Source organism: Peromyscus californicus, unplaced genomic scaffold (genome assembly GCF_007827085.1).
Source record: "Peromyscus californicus insignis strain IS unplaced genomic scaffold, ASM782708v3 Scaffold_4__1_contigs__length_199733344, whole genome shotgun sequence".
Classification (NCBI taxonomy): domain Eukaryota; kingdom Metazoa; phylum Chordata; class Mammalia; order Rodentia; family Cricetidae; genus Peromyscus; species Peromyscus californicus.
In genome coordinates, this window is record NW_026294562.1 from 161,257,398 (window position 1) to 161,273,424 (window position 16,027).

The window sequence follows — 16,027 nt, forward strand, 5'->3', positions numbered from 1 at the left end:
TGGCTTCATCTCCAGTTTGCAAAACAAATCCTAACAGCAATGTCAACCAATAGAACAACACACTCAATGGCTTGAAGGGGCCATGGGGCGAAGGAAAGCGGGAGGAAGGGAGAAAGCGAGAACTCGGACGAGCCTGAACGACCTTTCCATGGGTAGACGGTACTGAGCCTTTGGAGGATGTTTTAACTGCCCTGATGCATGCCTACAGCCCCCGCTGGGCGTGTGCATACCGAGTACCTACTGTGTGCTTATCTCACATACTGAGCAAGTGATGATGGGAGCGCGACTACTTAGCCCCGGTAGTTCAACAACACAAACCCTAGCCCGGAGAACTGGGTTTGCTCAGTGGGGTGGAGGTTGGGGAGTGTCCTAGCCCTTCCAGCTAGTCCAAGATCATACCCACAGACCTCCACCTCCTCAGGACCCCGACCACGCTTGCGTACTCCGCGGCCTGCGAACCAGTCCCTCCCACGTTGGACTACATTTCCCACAGGCCTCCGCGCGGCATCCTTCCGGCTGCCTAGCGCCGGGCAGCTGCGAGAGGTGAGTTGGTCTCCTGCACTGAGGAAATGGGCGCGGGGGCGGCGCGGATTTGGCTTTCCGTTGGTTTGAGAGACTTGGAGTCGGTGACGCTGAGTGGACACCGGGTGCCCCGCCGCGTCCTCCGTCTTCCCGCTGCAGGGCCCAGAGGTCCAGCATGGCCCCGAGTCACGCGTGCCAACCCCAGAGAAGGCCCCCCGAACAAAAAGACGGCAGCAGAGCTGCAGGGGCCGAGCGGCTTTGTCCGCGCGCCCTCTGAGGCTGCCCGCCGTGGCCGTCGCCTCCCAGGCCTGCCGCACCGGCGGCGGGAAGTGTCAGCTCCGTCCGCCGCTTTCCATTTCCAGTGGGTTATGTCTGTGGAAGTGGTGGGAGTGACGGGCCCCGGGGGTGTGTCCCGAGGCCACCATGCCCCGCACCTTCCCGATTCGGCTCGCTGGTCTTCAGGAAGGCGAGGGAATAAATGGAAAAAACGATGGTTGTTGCACACATAGAAACCCGACATTACTGTTGTATATGTGGGGAAAAAAAGAATTAGCCAAGTTACTTTCTTCTTCCGCTTTTTCCTATGGATTGTAATCCTTATTTTTCCAACCATGGGGACATTGACTATTTTTTACTGTGAAAGAGTTAAAAATCAACTTGCACTGAAAAGGAGGGGCGGGGTTTGGCGTTAATTAGGTCAGGGCGAAGAGTCAGATTAATGCAGATTAATAGAACCCATCACTCATAGACTATTGCTCTGTTGTTAAATGCAGGCCCATCCCTTCTTTGTGAGGTTACAGGTTTCCTTTTTTTTTTTTTAAATTGTATTTAACTTATTTATGTGTATGTGTGTATTTATGTGAGTACAAGTGTCAGCGGAGGACAGAAGAAGGCGTCCTATTCCCAGGAACTGGAATTATAGATGTTTGTGAGCCTCCATGTGGGTGCTGGGAATTGAACTTGGAGCCAGTGCTCTTAACCTTTGAGCCATGTCTCCAGCTTCACAGGTTTCTTTTTAAAATCAGTTTTTAATTTTCACTTTTATGTGTTTTGACTGCTTTTATGTCTGCACCACTGTGTGTGACTCGTGTCTGAGGAGGACTTCAGATCCTCCGGAACGTTTTGTGAGCAGCCATGTGGGTGCTGGGAACCGAACAGGGTCCTCTGCACAAGCAGCTGGCGCCCTTATCTGCCAATCCATCTCTGCATTCCAGGCTATAGCTTTCTTACTCTTGAGGCTTGCTTTGGTAGTTTGTTTTTAGTTATTGAGGAAGATTCATTTGCTAAATCACCCTCCTTACCTAAGAATAGCACTTTGGTCTTTCTTTCTTTCTTCCTTCCTTCCTTCCTTCCTTCCTTCCTTCCTTCCTTCCTTCCTTCCTTCCTTTCTTTCTTTCTTTCTTTCTTCTCCTCCTCCTCTTCTTCTTTTTTAAGCAGAGCCTTAATTTGCAACCAAACTGATCAGGAATTCACCATGTAACCCAAGCTGACCTTGAATTTGTGGGTGATCCTCCTGCCTCGGCCTCCAGGCTGCAACGCATGCCACTATGCCCAGCCAGGGTAGCATTTAATCTTAAATCAATCTCTGTCTCTTCTAATCCCATCTCAGTAACAGCAGCTGTTCCAAACTCCTAAATTACCAATCCTCTTTAAAGCCTCTTTAAAGTCTGGGAGCTGGAATCGTACCTCACAGGTAGAGAGCTGTTCTAGTGTAGACTGAGTAGGGGTTTATGACCAGCACTTTGTGGGGGCAGGGCATGGCTTACAGAAGAGCCTTTTCCCCTCCATCCATCCTCAATGTGTCAGTCAAGACTTTGTAGCAGGATACAGACTTTTCTCAGTTAGCCTGGAGCTTTAACAACCAAAGAGACCTCTTAACCTCGTGTTATGGTTTCTGCCTAGGTGACTAATGGGGGTAGACTCTTCACACATTCTTCCTTTCCAGTGGTTATTCACACAAGGAATGGGAAAGTGTTGAAAGTGTTACATTTCTCTCTGGAGCTGTGTTTTTCTGTTGTGTTTGGATGGTCTTCAAGTAAACCTAAAGAGAAGCTAGCTAGCTTTAGCTTAGTTTATGATTTGGAGAGGAAATCGCAAACCTCCAGCTGCAGGAGCCACCACATCCAGCACTGCACGAGGTGTCATTGATCTCAGCTGCCCTGAGTTCAAAGCAGGAAAGACACAAAACGGTTTGCTTGGTAACAGGGGCTTTCACTTTAGCACCCCTCCCCATTTCCAGTGCTGGGGTTCCAGTTCAGGGCCTTGTATGTTTGAGGCAAACACTCCACACCCGAGTTATCTCCCAAGAGTCTTCATCTTTTGAGGCTCATGAGGAGAGGTAAGATGATAGGGATCTTAGGGAGAGGTCTGTGAACAAGGGAGGTGGTTTACAGTTTTCAAAGTGAGCTCATTATAGGCCACTGACTTATGTCTTAGGGAGGCTGAGATGTAGGGACATTAGTGTGGGTTATGAGGCGAAATTGCCAGGGTTCTAAGCTGAAACCTGCCATGTTTTCCTGGTTTGATGTATCCCTCTATGCTGTATGTAGTTCCACGGGAAAGACGAGGCCTACCGTATAGGACCACTTGGAATAAATGAATTAACCGAGGGCTCGGGATGTGGTATAGTGTTGGCCTACCATATCCAAAGCCTAAGATGCCGTCCTCAGTGTGACAGCGACAGCCTTCCCCTCAGAAACAAACAAGAAAAAAACCTGTAAAACCCATAGGTAGTACTTGGCACTGTAGTTGAGGGTTCAGTACCCTTGCTAACTGTTATAATACATTCTGGTTTTCCTCATCTCCTACGTCCAAAAATCATGAGTAGTTTGCCACATTTACTTTATGTGTCCATGTACTCCCAGTTGTAGATTACTGATGATCAACAGCTGCCTGTCAGCTGGGCATGGTGGTACAATATTTTTAAATTTATTTTATGTATATAAGTGTTTTGCCTTTACCACATGCATGGCTGGTGCCTAAGGAAGTCTGAAGAAAGTGTCAGATCTGCTGGGACTAGAGTTAGAGATGTTACGAGCAACCGTACAGATGCTGGGAACTGAACCTGGGTCCTCTGCAAGAGCAAGTGCCCTTTTTACATTTATTTATTTGTGTGTATGTGTTCTCTTTGTGTGTGTGTTTATCTTTGTGCTTATGATGAGGTGTTAGACCTAAGTCAGAATCCTTGAGAAGTACCTGTGCTCCACACTATGCCTACCTTGTGCTGGGTTTCCTCAGAGCTTTCTGTAGGGATCTTGGGTTGGGGTGGGTTTGGGGTGGGTGTAAGTACGGTAATGAGGAATGACTTGGAAGCAAGAATGGCAGGGGTCGGGGAGAGGGACGCTGCTCTTCCTAACATAAATTAATTGGGTAACTTTTAGGCACATCTGGATTCATGAGTTTTTTTTATTCTAGCTTTGCTTGTCTGAACCCCACAGTTTTCCATAGAGAAATATCGAAAAGCCAACCAGTTCCTGCAGTTCTGACACTATGGCCCTGGCCCAGGTAGGTTACTGTTTTTTCTCCTTGCCCTCAGATGTATGACTCTACTGTGCCTCCCAGGTGCTGGGACTGCAATGTGTACAGCAGGCTTGGTACCTGTTTCCTCTGAACACTCAGTTTCTAGATGGTTGTGTACATCCTTTTCCTGAGCCCTCGGATCTGGCGTGCTCCATGCAACACCCACCCCAGCTCTCATTGCAGAGAGGTTGGAGACACAACCCATTGCTGTAAATGTTTCCTCCAAGGCTGTGTCCCCACCTGCCCATTGTTCCTGTCAGAGCCACAGCGAGCCTAAAATGCCGTAAGGAAGACCTAGATGAGCTCTGCAGAATGTTCTCCAACGTTTTCTAGTGGAGCAGCTTTTGGGTTTAATAATTAAAATATTTTTTCGATGTATTATCTTTGTGTGTATGTGGGTGCATGTGCCATGGTGCACATGTGGAGGTCAGAGGACATCAATTTTCTCTTTTGAACTTTATGTGGGTTCCAGGGGTCTATCAAACTCAGCTTTACCTACTGAGCCATCTTGCCAATCCTGATTTTTAGTATTTAGATTCCAGGGGAAATTGTTTCTCTTAGTATAGTGATTTTTTGTTGTTATTGTTGTTTTGAGACAGGGTTTTTCTGTATAGCCCTGGCTGTCCTGGAACTTGCTCCGTAGACCAGGCTGGCCTTGAACTCAGTGATCCACCTGCCTCTGCCTCCCAAGTGCTAGAATTAAAGGCATGTGCCACTACCACCCAGCTTGATTTTTTTTTAATTTTGTTTTATACAGAAAATATTTGTATTCCAATGGACAGTATGTCATTTTGTTTTTTATCATTTTTTTTTTTTTTTTTTTGGTTTTTCGAGACAGGGTTTCTCTGTGTAGCTTTGCGCCTCTCCTGGAACTCACTTGGTAGCCCAGGCTGGCCTCGAACTCACAGAGATCCGCCTGGCTCTGCCTCCCGAGTGCTGGGGTTAAAGGCGTGCGCCACCACCGCCCGGCTTTTTTTAAAACTGTGTTCATCTGTACACCTGTGTGTGCATGTGTGTAGAGGCCAGAGGCTGACGCTGGATGTCTTCCTCAATTTGATTTCCACCTTAGTTTTGAGACAGAGTCTGTAGATGTAACCAACCTTCTTATTAAATAAGAAACACAGAACCAATGCAAAGAAGAAAGCCAAGAGGTCAGAGCTAAGAGCTAAAACCTTACCCTTCCTCCTGCAGTGGTCCTACCTCTCCGAACCAGAGCTACCCCTGTGTTAAAGTCTTTATATAGAGTTCCTGTTCTGCCTTCTCATTGGTTGTAAACCCAACCACATGACCGCCTCTTCACGGCCTGTCTGTATAGGCCTCCAGGTTTTCCATGATTGGTATTGATTAAAGGCATGTGTATCCAATAATGGCTGTATCCCTGAACACACAGAGACTTACCCAGCTCTGCCTACCAAGTGCTGAGATTACAAGCGTACGCCACCACTGCCCTGCTTTCCTATGGCTTACTAATAGCACTGACCCCCGGGCAACTTTATTTATTAACATACAAATAACATTTTAATACAAATAAAATATCACCATAAGAGTCTCCCTGACATGGAGTCCACCCATTCAGTAGACTGGCTGGCCAGCAAGCCCCAGGGACCCTTCTGTCTCCATTCCCCAGTGTTGGGCTTATGGGCCTGTAATTACAGGCTTACGGGCCTGGCTTCTCACATGGCTGCTGGGAATCCAGACTCAGGTCCTCATGCTTCTGTGGCAAGTCCTCTACTGACCGAGCTCTCTCTCTAGTCCCCAAAATGGCATTTAACAAACTTCTAGTGAGGTTTGTGTGAAAATTATCAATGTATAGCTGAACAAATGTTCATAAATGGAATATATCTTTACTACCAAATCAGGAAAGGAGTGTACTAGCACTTCAGCTGTCCCTTCAGTCACCTACCATCCAGATAGCCCAGATGAAGACACTGTCCTTCCTTCAAACACCACAGAGTAATTTTACCTGTATTTGAACTTACTTTTTCTTTTTCCTCCCTTGGTTTTTTTTGTCTCTTTTCGTCTCCCCTCTCCTTCCCTCTCCTCTGTTCTCTTTGACAGGGTCTTACTGTGTAGCTCAAGCTGGCCTTGAACTTGAAATTTTCCTGTGTCCAGTTCAGACACCAGCTCTGCCCAGCTTTAATTTTTAACTTTGAGCTTTAAGTGGAATTATGTAGTTCTATACATTTTAAAAGAATGTCCAGGGAGAGTCTGATTATATTCCAAGTAGAATTGCTAGCCCATCAGAACTGTCTTTGGCTGTTTTAAAGTATATGTATCATTAATGCGAATGTACGGAAAGACAGCTGACATCAACCCCTGACTTGCATGTGTGTTAAGATCTTACAATGTCCAAGGCTTTCCAATTGGATAGGTTAGGTTGGGATGTTATTGAGGGTTTATGTGATAAGATCTAAAAATCCATGTGAGGCTGGGCATGGAGGGTGACACCTTTAATCCCAACACTCAGGACACAGAAGCAGGAGAATTTCTGTGAGTCTGAGGCTAGTTTGGTCTACATAGTGAGTTCCAGGCCAGGTAGGGCTACATAGTGAGACCTTGTCTCAAAAATCAAAATTAAATAATTAATGTGTTGTCTTGTCATCTTTGTTAGGGCAGTGGCCTAGCCAGGTATGCATTGCCTCACTGGTCCAGAAGCCTTCCTTCCCAGCTAGTTCCACTATCTGCCGGGTTACCTCTGCACCTCCTAGTCTTACACCTCCCTAGTATCCCACAGGATAGTCATCTGAGCTGTCCACATTTTCCTATGGGAACCAGGGAACACCTAGTCCTCTTCCAAAGCCTTTCCGAAGACCCCTGTCCTCTCCCTTCCTGAGGGTGACCTTTTATGATGTGCCATGACTTCTCTCTCGCTGTGAGTACATATGACCGACAGATTGCTGTGGGTCTCGGCTGTGCTGTGTTAGCCATTGTTTTAGGGTGGAAGAGTGTTCCTTCAGCACTACAGTTAAGAGAGTGATAAGAATGGGAACACACACAGAAGGACCAAGACCCATCTCTGCATTGAGCATGGTGAGCATCCCTACAATCCTAGTGCTTGGAAAGTTGAAGAGGCCAGCCTGGGCTCTGTAGTGAGACCCTCTCTCAAAAAGAAAAGGTGAGTGTCTTCTAGAGAGAAGAACCCTGTGACAAAGCCCCTCGTGATTGTTTATGGGATGCACTTTATTTGAGCAAGATTTCTCAACTTTGCTACCATTGACATTTTGAGCCAGAAAATCTTTAATGGTAGGGAATTACCTGTGCACTATAGGCTGTGTGACAGTAACTCTGGCCTCTACCATTAGATCCCTGTTAACACTGGCACACCTTACCCCCTTGTGTGACAACCAAATTGTCTCCAGACATGGCCTTTTAGGGAACAAAATTGCTCTTTGTTGAAAAATGCTAGTCCTGTCAGTCATGATACACTTGTCATCTCACCCTTTGGGAGGTGCGGCAGGAGGATCATGATAATCGTTCTTGCCTACATAGAGGATTTAAGGCTGGCCTAAGTTCAACCCCAGGAACTCACATGGTGGAAAGAGAGAACTGATTCTCTGACAAATACACATAAAATAAATAAATATATAGATATAAAAGGAAAGAAACCACTAGTCTAGGGTGCTGTCTTCACAGTATTTTCATGACTTAGTGTCCTCTAACTCAAGGACGGAAAAGATGTTGAGTGAGACCTGCTAAACAGGATGAGAGTGACTGTGATTTGTAAGTGTTAGATACTCTCAACAAGAGCTAGGGGAGCTTTTGGGATTGTGCCAAGTTCAAAGATCTATCTATCTATCTATCTATCTATCTATCTGTCTGTCTGTCTATCTAGAGTCAGGGTCTTATTATGTAGCCTTGACTGGCTGGCTTTGAACTCACTATTTAGACCAGACTGACCTCGAAGTCATGGAGCTCCACCTCTTTCTGTCTTCCAAGTCCTGGGATTAAAGGCGTGCACCACCATCACTAGTGCTCAAATATCTAAACGTTAAAAAGATATTAAATATATCTAATATAGTCAAGATGAGGACAAGTATTTACCAAAAATTTAAAACTTAGATTGTAACAGGGAACATACTTAAAATAGAATCTGACTTTGTAATGAACTTGAATCAGTCTGTCTCAGATACTTTGTAGTGTATTTGGAATGAATTTTTTCTTTTTGGAAGAAGATTTTTGTCACTATGTTTTCTAGCCAGTGAAACTGAATGCATTATTTCTGTAGAATTTATAATGGGAGCACATAGTACACTATATAGTTGGGCTCACTTGTGGGTTTTGTTGTCTTCATTTCCAGAATGAATGAAAAATCGAATCTTGGGCTGACAAGATGGCTTAGAGGTAGAGATGATGGTCTGAGTTCAATCCCTGGGACCCACATGGTAGAAGGAACTGGCTCTTATGGGTTGTCCTCTGACCTCCACACATGTGCTATGGTATGCTCATGCATGAGCATGTGTCAACACACACACTCTAAATAAAAATGAAATAAACATTTATTTTAGAACTTTAGTTTTATGTGCATGTACAGGAAGGACTGTGTGGGAACATCATCACTCTGCTGCCGAGATGCTGATTCTCTCTCTTGCTGTGTCTGTTCCTGTCGTGGTTGGTGGTCAGCTCCATGCTGTTGGCGTGCTGGGTGCTTCCCACTTTGCATATGGTCCTCCTTCAGTCTCCACTTTCCTTAGAAAGAGAAAAAAGAAAGTTCCCATGCACTACCCTGAGTTTGTTTTCTCAGGGTTCAGTGACGTTCAGGGATGTGGCTGTGGCTTTCTCACAGGAAGAATGGGAATTCCTGGACTCTGCTCAGAAGAGGCTGTACCGGGACGTGATGTGGGAGAACTATAGCAACTTCATCTCGCTGGGTGAGCAGATCTGTCCCGAGGATTAGCTTTCCACGCTGTAGAAATACGCTTCATTTTTACTTTCTGTTTGATAGGTTAGAAATAGGTCCTTCCATTTAGCGTCTAATCATTCTTGGCCGGGGTACTCTTCTCATTTTCTCAGACTCTGATTTCTTCCTTTGTGGCCAGGTTTCCCTGGTGTCTGGATTTGATATGGCAGAAATATTTTCTAAGAAAGTAGATGTCATACCTCATTTGAACCCAGAATTATTGTAGACACTCCTTGCTCTGCTCTAGTTCCAAAGGCAATGCATGGGATGGACACAAACTTAACACTTGGGGAATATGCTCTGTCCTGGGTACCAGACCTCTAGTGTACTACCTGCTTCACGCTTGAAAGTTAAAATCTGGGCTGGGGCTGTACTCAATGGTAGAGCACATGCCTAGGGTGTGTGAGGCCCTGGGTTTGATCCCAGTACCTCAAATGTAGTTAGAAATCTAAGCTTTTCGTATTTTCAGTGATAGACTTAAACGGTCTGACTGTTTCTGGAAGCTTCTTACCCTCTCAGCCCAGTGAGAGGCATGTGTGTTCTGTGTACTTAGTGCTTAGACGCTGTTCTGGGTGTAATCATCCTCATTTCTGGGGAGAATGCTCAGGCATGAGAGGTTGCGGCTGTGGAAACGGCTTGGTGAGTGAAGCACTGAGTTCAAGTCCTGAGTGTACGTAACAGCGCCCGTGTGTGGTCCTGGCATCCCTGTGGTGAGGGAGGAGGTAGAGAAGGACAGTCCCTGAAGCACTCAGGCAGGCTCGCCCGATGAGCACAGCGGTGAACAAGAGACCCCGTTTCCAACAGTGGAAAGCCAGGACCAATGTCTAAGGTTCTCTGACCACGTGTGTGCTGTGGCATGCGTATGTCCACACACACACACACACACACACACACACACACACACACACACACACACACGTTATTTACTGAGGTGGCCTAGGAAATAGGCAGGATGTGAGGCAACCTGTCCAGAGCTGTAGTCACCACACAGTGCGGCCTCTCTGTAGAGCCAGACTAAATTAGGTGAAGTATGTCCTTAGTCATCAGGCGTTTATTCTTTGTGGTCTCTAGGTTTCCCTGTAATGGTTATCCTGGAGCTCTGTCACATGAGTTTAATGCTTTGGTTATGAAGTGCTGTTTTGGAGACAGGCTTGGTGGTGATCCCTGTACTCAAGAGGCTGAGACAGGAAGATAGCCACTTGAATGCTGGGTTGGACTATGTAATGAGCTCCAGGCTGGTTGGGCTTCAGAGCGAGACCCTGTCTCAAAACAGCACCACCTGACTTACAACTAATTAAAAATGTAATAAAATCTGAAAGTAAGGATTTTCAGGTTTATAATTTGATGTGACATTTTTCTATTAAGCAGGACCTTCCATTTCTAAGAGAGATATGATTACCTTACTGGATGAAGACGGGAAGGAGCCTGAGATAGTTGTGAAGGAAGGGAGAAGACACTGTCCTGGTGAGTGAGGGTGAGCTGGCATGGAGGGCTGTTGCTACAGGTCGTTGCTCAGCTCAGTGAGGTGGGGTCCTTGCTGAGAAATTGTTGGGGATCTCTCTTCCAAAGCCTTGGCCTCAAGGGAAACTTGAGACCTGAAGCAAATTCATATTTTAAAATATTATGTGTGTATGTGAAAGGGGGTGGGAGATAGGCCTGTGTGCCATGGCATGCATGGAGGTCAGGGGACCACTGTGTGGGATTGGTTCTCTCCTTCACCTTCCCATGGGGCCTGGGAGCTGGCTTAGGTCAGTAGGCACTGTTCGCCACTGAGCCTAAATTCCCGTCTTTTAACTCTGAAGTAGCAAAACTGCTTTGTTTTTGTTTTGTTTTGTTTTTCGAGATAGAGTTTCTCTGTGTAGCCCTGGCTGTCCTGGAACTCACTCTGTAGACCAGGCTGGCCTCAAACTCACAGAGATCCGCCTGCCTCTGCCTCCTGGGTGCTGGGATTAGAGGTGTGCGCCCCTACTGCCCGGCTGCAAAACTGCTACATGTTGAGCTTGGTTACCTTGTTTCTTATCCTCCTTATTTCCATCCTACTTCGAAGGAAGCCATTATCAGTAGAAGGGGAAAAATGATTATAAATACAGGAACAGAAATCAGAAAAATAAAACAAGAAATGAGATTGATAAAGCCAAAATTGAAATAAATGTCGTTAAAAACTTGAACAGAGTTAGTGAACACTTAGTGAACTAACTGGGAAAAAAGAACATAAATTACTACCAGGAATGGAAGAAGGGATTTCCCAATCTCTTCTGGAGCTGAGAAAAGAATCCATGAATAACTTTGCACCAATAAATTTGATGGTTGATGTGATGTGGAAAAATTCCTTGAAAAACGCCAAGATTACAAAAATAACTCATGTCTATTAAAGTATGGGATTCATTGTGAAAAATCTTTTGTAAAGAAAATGCTCGCGTTTTTCACTGGTGGGAAATTCTATTAAAAATTTAAGGGAGATGCCGGGCGGTGGTGGCGCACGCCTTTAATCCCAGCACTCGGGAGGCAGAGCCAGGCGGATCTCTGTGAGTTCGAGGCCAGCCTGGGCTACCAAGTGAGTTCCAGGAAAAGGCGCAAAGCTACACAGAGAAACCCTGTCTTGAAAAAAAAAAAAAAAAAACAAATTTAAGGGAGAAATAGCATTATTGTATGAATTTCTCCAGAAAATAAAGGTAACCTCTTGGCTTACTTCATAAATCCTATGTAACTCATAATTGACATTTACTGAAACAGATTATAAACCCTTATTGTTTGCATAGAAATTTCTCAATACAATACTAGTAAGTCAAACTCACATGTAGCTGTGTGGTCGCTACACGAGTGTGTGGGTTCACGTGGTCCGGTCTGTGGAATGAAGACACAGAGGCATCTTAAGAATGAATTTAGCCTGTCATGGCTGCAGGGGTCCAGCCTCGAAGGACTGAAGCCCTTTTCCCTTCACCTAGGGCATATTTATTTACTCCTTTTTACAGTTTAGATAGTTAATTTCTGTACCTTCAAAGCAAACCAAAAGGAGCTCCCAGAGACCAAATGCCAGGTGCAAATTACTTGATTTCTCAGGTACCTCGGTTTTCTGGGTTTCCTGGACCAAGTTTTGCATAGGCCTTTCATCCTTGGGGGACTCTCTGATCCTTGACTCTCAGACAAGATTCACATAGAGTGATAAGAGAATCAAAAGGTAAGAGGAACAAAAGGTGTGGTTAAACAAAGGAAGGATCAGGGCTAGGTGCTGCTCTCTGGAGCCAGGCCAGGAGCTCAGCAGGAATGCCACCACACTCACCAAATATTTAAAAATGACCAACAAGTGGACCTCATTCCTGTAACTATTGAAGCTCAGTTAGATAGTACCATTTCACCATATTAAACAAACAAACAAAAAAGAGAGACTATATGGTTAACTATTAACGTAAAGATAACACATGGCAAAACTCAACATCCATTCCTGATCTGAAAAAAGAAACAAACAAACCTATTAGTGAGTAGGGCATGGTGATGCACGCCTGAAATCTTCACACTCCTCACTAAGACAGGCTGCATTTCACCCACCTTAGGGGTAGCTTGCCTATCTTAAGGCTTCTTTTCTTTTGTGTGTGTGTTGGGGTGTGTGTGTGGGGAGGAGAGAATGTTCCTGTGTGAGGAGGTGCATGTGTTTGGGTGCATGTTCACATGTGTGTGTGTGCATGTGGGGTACCTTCCTCAACGGCATCTTCACTTTATTTTTTTGAGACACAGCCTTGAACTGAACCTGGAACTCACTTATTGGCTAGACTGACTGGCTAGCACATCCCCAGGGTTCCTCTGTCTCTGTCTGTCTGGTGCTGGGATGGCAGATGCACACCGCCGCCCCAGGCTTTTTACATGGGTGCTGGGGATATAAGCTCAGGTCTGCATACTTCAGAACAAGTACTTTACTGACTGAGTTGTTGCTGCATCTCTTCCTTCCTTCCTTGCTTTTCTGGAGACAGGGTCTCACTGTATAGCCCTGGCTGGCCCAGAATTCACAGACCCACCTGCCTCTGTCTCCTGAGTACTGAATTGAATGTACTACCATACCTGTCTGCGATCCTTCCTTCCTTCCTTCCTCTCCTCCCTTCTTCCCTCCCTCCCTCTCTCCCTCCTTCCTTCTTTCCTTCCTTGCTTTTTCTTGGAGACAAAGTCTCTCAAATAGTCCAGGCTAGACTTGAACTCACTAGGTATCCAAGGATGACTTTAAACTTCTGATCCTCTTACTTCCACCTCCTGAGTGCTGGGATTGTAGTCAAGCACCACCACACCCAGTTTGGTCCTTACTTTTTTTTTTTGTCTTTTTGAGATGGGTTCCTATGTTGCTCAGGCTGGATTCTAACTCTCGTGGTCAAGTGATCCTTCTCCCTTAGCCTCTCTGGAAGTTGGGAATATAAGCACACATTACACTCTTCAATTGAGTTTTCTTTTTGTGGTTTTAGAGATGATCTTTATTTGGCTTAAGCTGTCCTGAGACTCTGTGCAGCCCAGTCTGGCCTTAAACAAGTAGCATCCTCCTGCGTTAGCCTCCTGAGTGCTGGGATTGCAGATGTAAGTCTGTTTGGCTTTATTTTACATGTGCTGTCTTAGCACCTGAAACAGTACTTCTGCTTAATTTTTATGCATTTTAATATTCATGAAGTGGCTTTGGCCACACTGAGCACCTTTACTCCGTGACATAGTAACTATAGTGTTGTTCATGTTTTACTGATAAAATTGTACACAATTGCATGTTAATGCCTGCTGTTCTTTCCAAGAACTTTTGGTGAATGATTTTGAATGTGATGTGGGTTTTTGGGTGCACATGGGTTGTATTTTTTCAGAAATACCTGTTTACAGGAAGTATAGTAGGCATTTCTTTAGGTCCTTCTATTTGTCTATGGAAGTTTTCTTCCTTCTGGAACAGGGATGCAACATGTTTCTTGTTTTCTTTCAGATTTGGAGTCCAGATTCAAGACCAATACTTTATCTGCAGACAAGGACATTGATGAAGTATATTCATTACAATGGGAGTTGATGAGGAAAATGAAAAGCCAAAGTCCTCAAGGTTCTGTTCTTAACGATGATTGGGAATATGAAAGCAAGATTGAGCAACAAAAGGAACCCCAGGAAGGTTATTTTGGGCAGTTGAAAATTACCTCTGAAAAAAGCACATACAAAAAGCACAGTTTCCTTGCTGAGTATCAGAAAGTTCAGAATGGAGAGAAGTTCTATGAATGTAAAGAGTGTAGGAAGACCTTTATCCGCCGCTCAACGCTAAGTCAACACTTGAGAATCCATACTGGTGAGAAACCTTATAAATGCAAGGAATGTGGGCAACCCTTCAGACAGCGTGCACACCTTATCCGTCACCACAAACTTCACACTGGTGAGAAGCCCTACGAGTGTAAGGACTGTGGGAAGGCCTTCACAGTGCTCCAGGAACTCACTCAGCATCAGCGACTCCATACTGGTGAAAAGCCGTATGAATGCAAGGAGTGTGGAAAGGCCTTTCGGGTCCATCAGCAGCTGGCTCGACATCAGAGGATCCACACCGGGGAGAAACCCTACGAGTGCAAGGACTGTGGGAAGACCTTCAGACAGTGCACACACCTCACCCGACACCAAAGACTTCACACTTCTGAGAAGCTGTACGAGTGTAAGGAGTGTGGAAAAGCCTTTGTGTGTGGCCCTGACCTTCGAGTACATCAGAAAATCCACTTTGGTGAGAAGCCCTATGCATGTAAGGACTGTGGCAAGTCCTTCAGAATATGCCAACAGCTGACTGTCCATCAGAGTATCCATACTGGGGAGAAACCCTATGAATGTAAGGAATGTGGGAAGGCCTTCAGATTGAGGCAACAACTTGTTCGCCATCAGAGAATCCATACCCGTGAGAAGCCCTATGAATGTCTAGAGTGTTGGAAGACCTTCAGTAGTTACTCCCAACTGATTTCACATCAGAGCATTCATGTGGGTGAGAGACCCTATGAGTGTGAAGAATGTGGGAAAGCCTTCAGACTGCTCTCACAGCTCACTCAGCATCAGAGTATCCACACAGGTGAGAAACCTTATGAATGCAAGGAGTGTAGGAAACCTTTCCGACTGCTCTCACAGCTCACTCAGCACCAGAGCATCCACACGGGTGAGAAGCCTTATGAATGCAAGGACTGTGGGAAGGCTTTCAGACTTTATTCATTTCTTTCTCAACACCAGAGGATCCACACTGGAGAGAAGCCCTACAAATGTAAGGAGTGTAAGAAGGCCTTCAGACAGCACTCACACCTCACCCAGCATCAGAAGATCCACAGTGGAACTTAAGCAAAACCTCAGTTCTATGTCATGGTGCAAAATGTCAGGAAATCCATTTTTGAGAATAATTTATTTCATGCTTATATAAGTAAGCATAAGAAATACTATATTGCTTTAAAAGTTCTCCATTCTCACTTAAATGTTACCTTTCTTCAGCAAATTCCTATGAAAGAATAATTTGATGAATGTAGGAAAATCTTTAGCCTTATCAGTTGTCATCTCCATCTAACTACTCTCTTCCCATTGTGATACTGGACAGGACACTAAATATTAATGCCTTGTTTTGCTCACTGTCAAAATGGTGATAATAGGCCGGGCGGTGGTGGCGCACGCCTTTAATCCCAGCACTCGGGAGGCAGAGCCAGGCGGATCTCTGTGAGTTCGAGGCCAGCCTGGGCTACCACGTGAGTCCCAGGAAAGGCGCAAAGCTACACAGAGAAACCCTGTCTCGAAAAACCAAAAAAAAAAAAAAAAAAAAAAAAAAAAAAAAAAAAAAATGGTGATAATAGTACTTACACATGTTATTTATTGTTATGTAACAAATTACTAGAAAAACAGTAGTTTAAATAATATACACTTATTATCTAAAAATTTCTATAGATTGAGAGTCCAGGCAAGCCTTAGTTGGGTCTTTCAGGTTTCAGCTAAGGCTTAACTAGAGAAAGATCCACATTGAAGGGAACAAGTTAGACACCTACAACACCTGAATTCTTTGAGAGCTGACACATTGAAGTTCCTGGCCACTGCTGGTTTTGGTTCTGTTTTTTTTGTTTTTGTTTTTTTTTAGATAGGGTT

At 45.0% G+C, this 16,027-nt stretch overlaps 1 protein-coding gene across 18 annotated transcripts; it reads left to right on the top strand.

Annotated features, from left to right (window-relative positions):
- Nucleotides 1-394: 394 nt before the first annotated feature.
- Nucleotides 395-15,523, top strand: LOC128124944 (zinc finger protein 14). Of its 18 annotated transcripts, XM_052761830.1 has the most exons (6): nt 395-543; nt 3,937-4,026; nt 8,339-8,477; nt 8,783-8,909; nt 10,304-10,402; nt 13,878-15,523. In XM_052761830.1, exons 3-6 carry the CDS (start codon nt 8,340-8,342, stop codon nt 15,239-15,241), a joined length of 1,728 nt encoding a protein of 575 aa, XP_052617790.1. In that variant the 5' UTR covers nt 395-543; nt 3,937-4,026; nt 8,339; the 3' UTR covers nt 15,242-15,523. The 18 variants fall into 18 exon arrangements, with proteins under 18 accessions (XP_052617790.1, XP_052617781.1, XP_052617780.1 ...); XM_052761821.1 differs by lacking the exon at nt 8,339-8,477 and having other exon boundaries at nt 490-543; nt 3,960-4,026; XM_052761820.1 differs by lacking the exon at nt 8,339-8,477 and having other exon boundaries at nt 504-543.
- Nucleotides 15,524-16,027: the final 504 nt, after the last annotated feature.

What these genes read in the sequence shown, in the direction of transcription:
- LOC128124944 (XM_052761811.1), top strand. Translation starts at nt 3,917, where the DNA reads ATGAGTTTTTTTTATTCTAGCTTTGCTTGTCTGAACCCCACAGTTTTC. An exon ending in TAGCAACTTCATCTCGCTGG is followed by an intron (nt 8,910 to 10,303) that starts GTGAGCAGATCT and finishes TTTTCTATTAAG; the next exon opens with CAGGACCTTCCATTTCTAAG. An exon ending in AGGGAGAAGACACTGTCCTG is followed by an intron (nt 10,403 to 13,877) that starts GTGAGTGAGGGT and finishes GTTTTCTTTCAG; the next exon opens with ATTTGGAGTCCAGATTCAAG.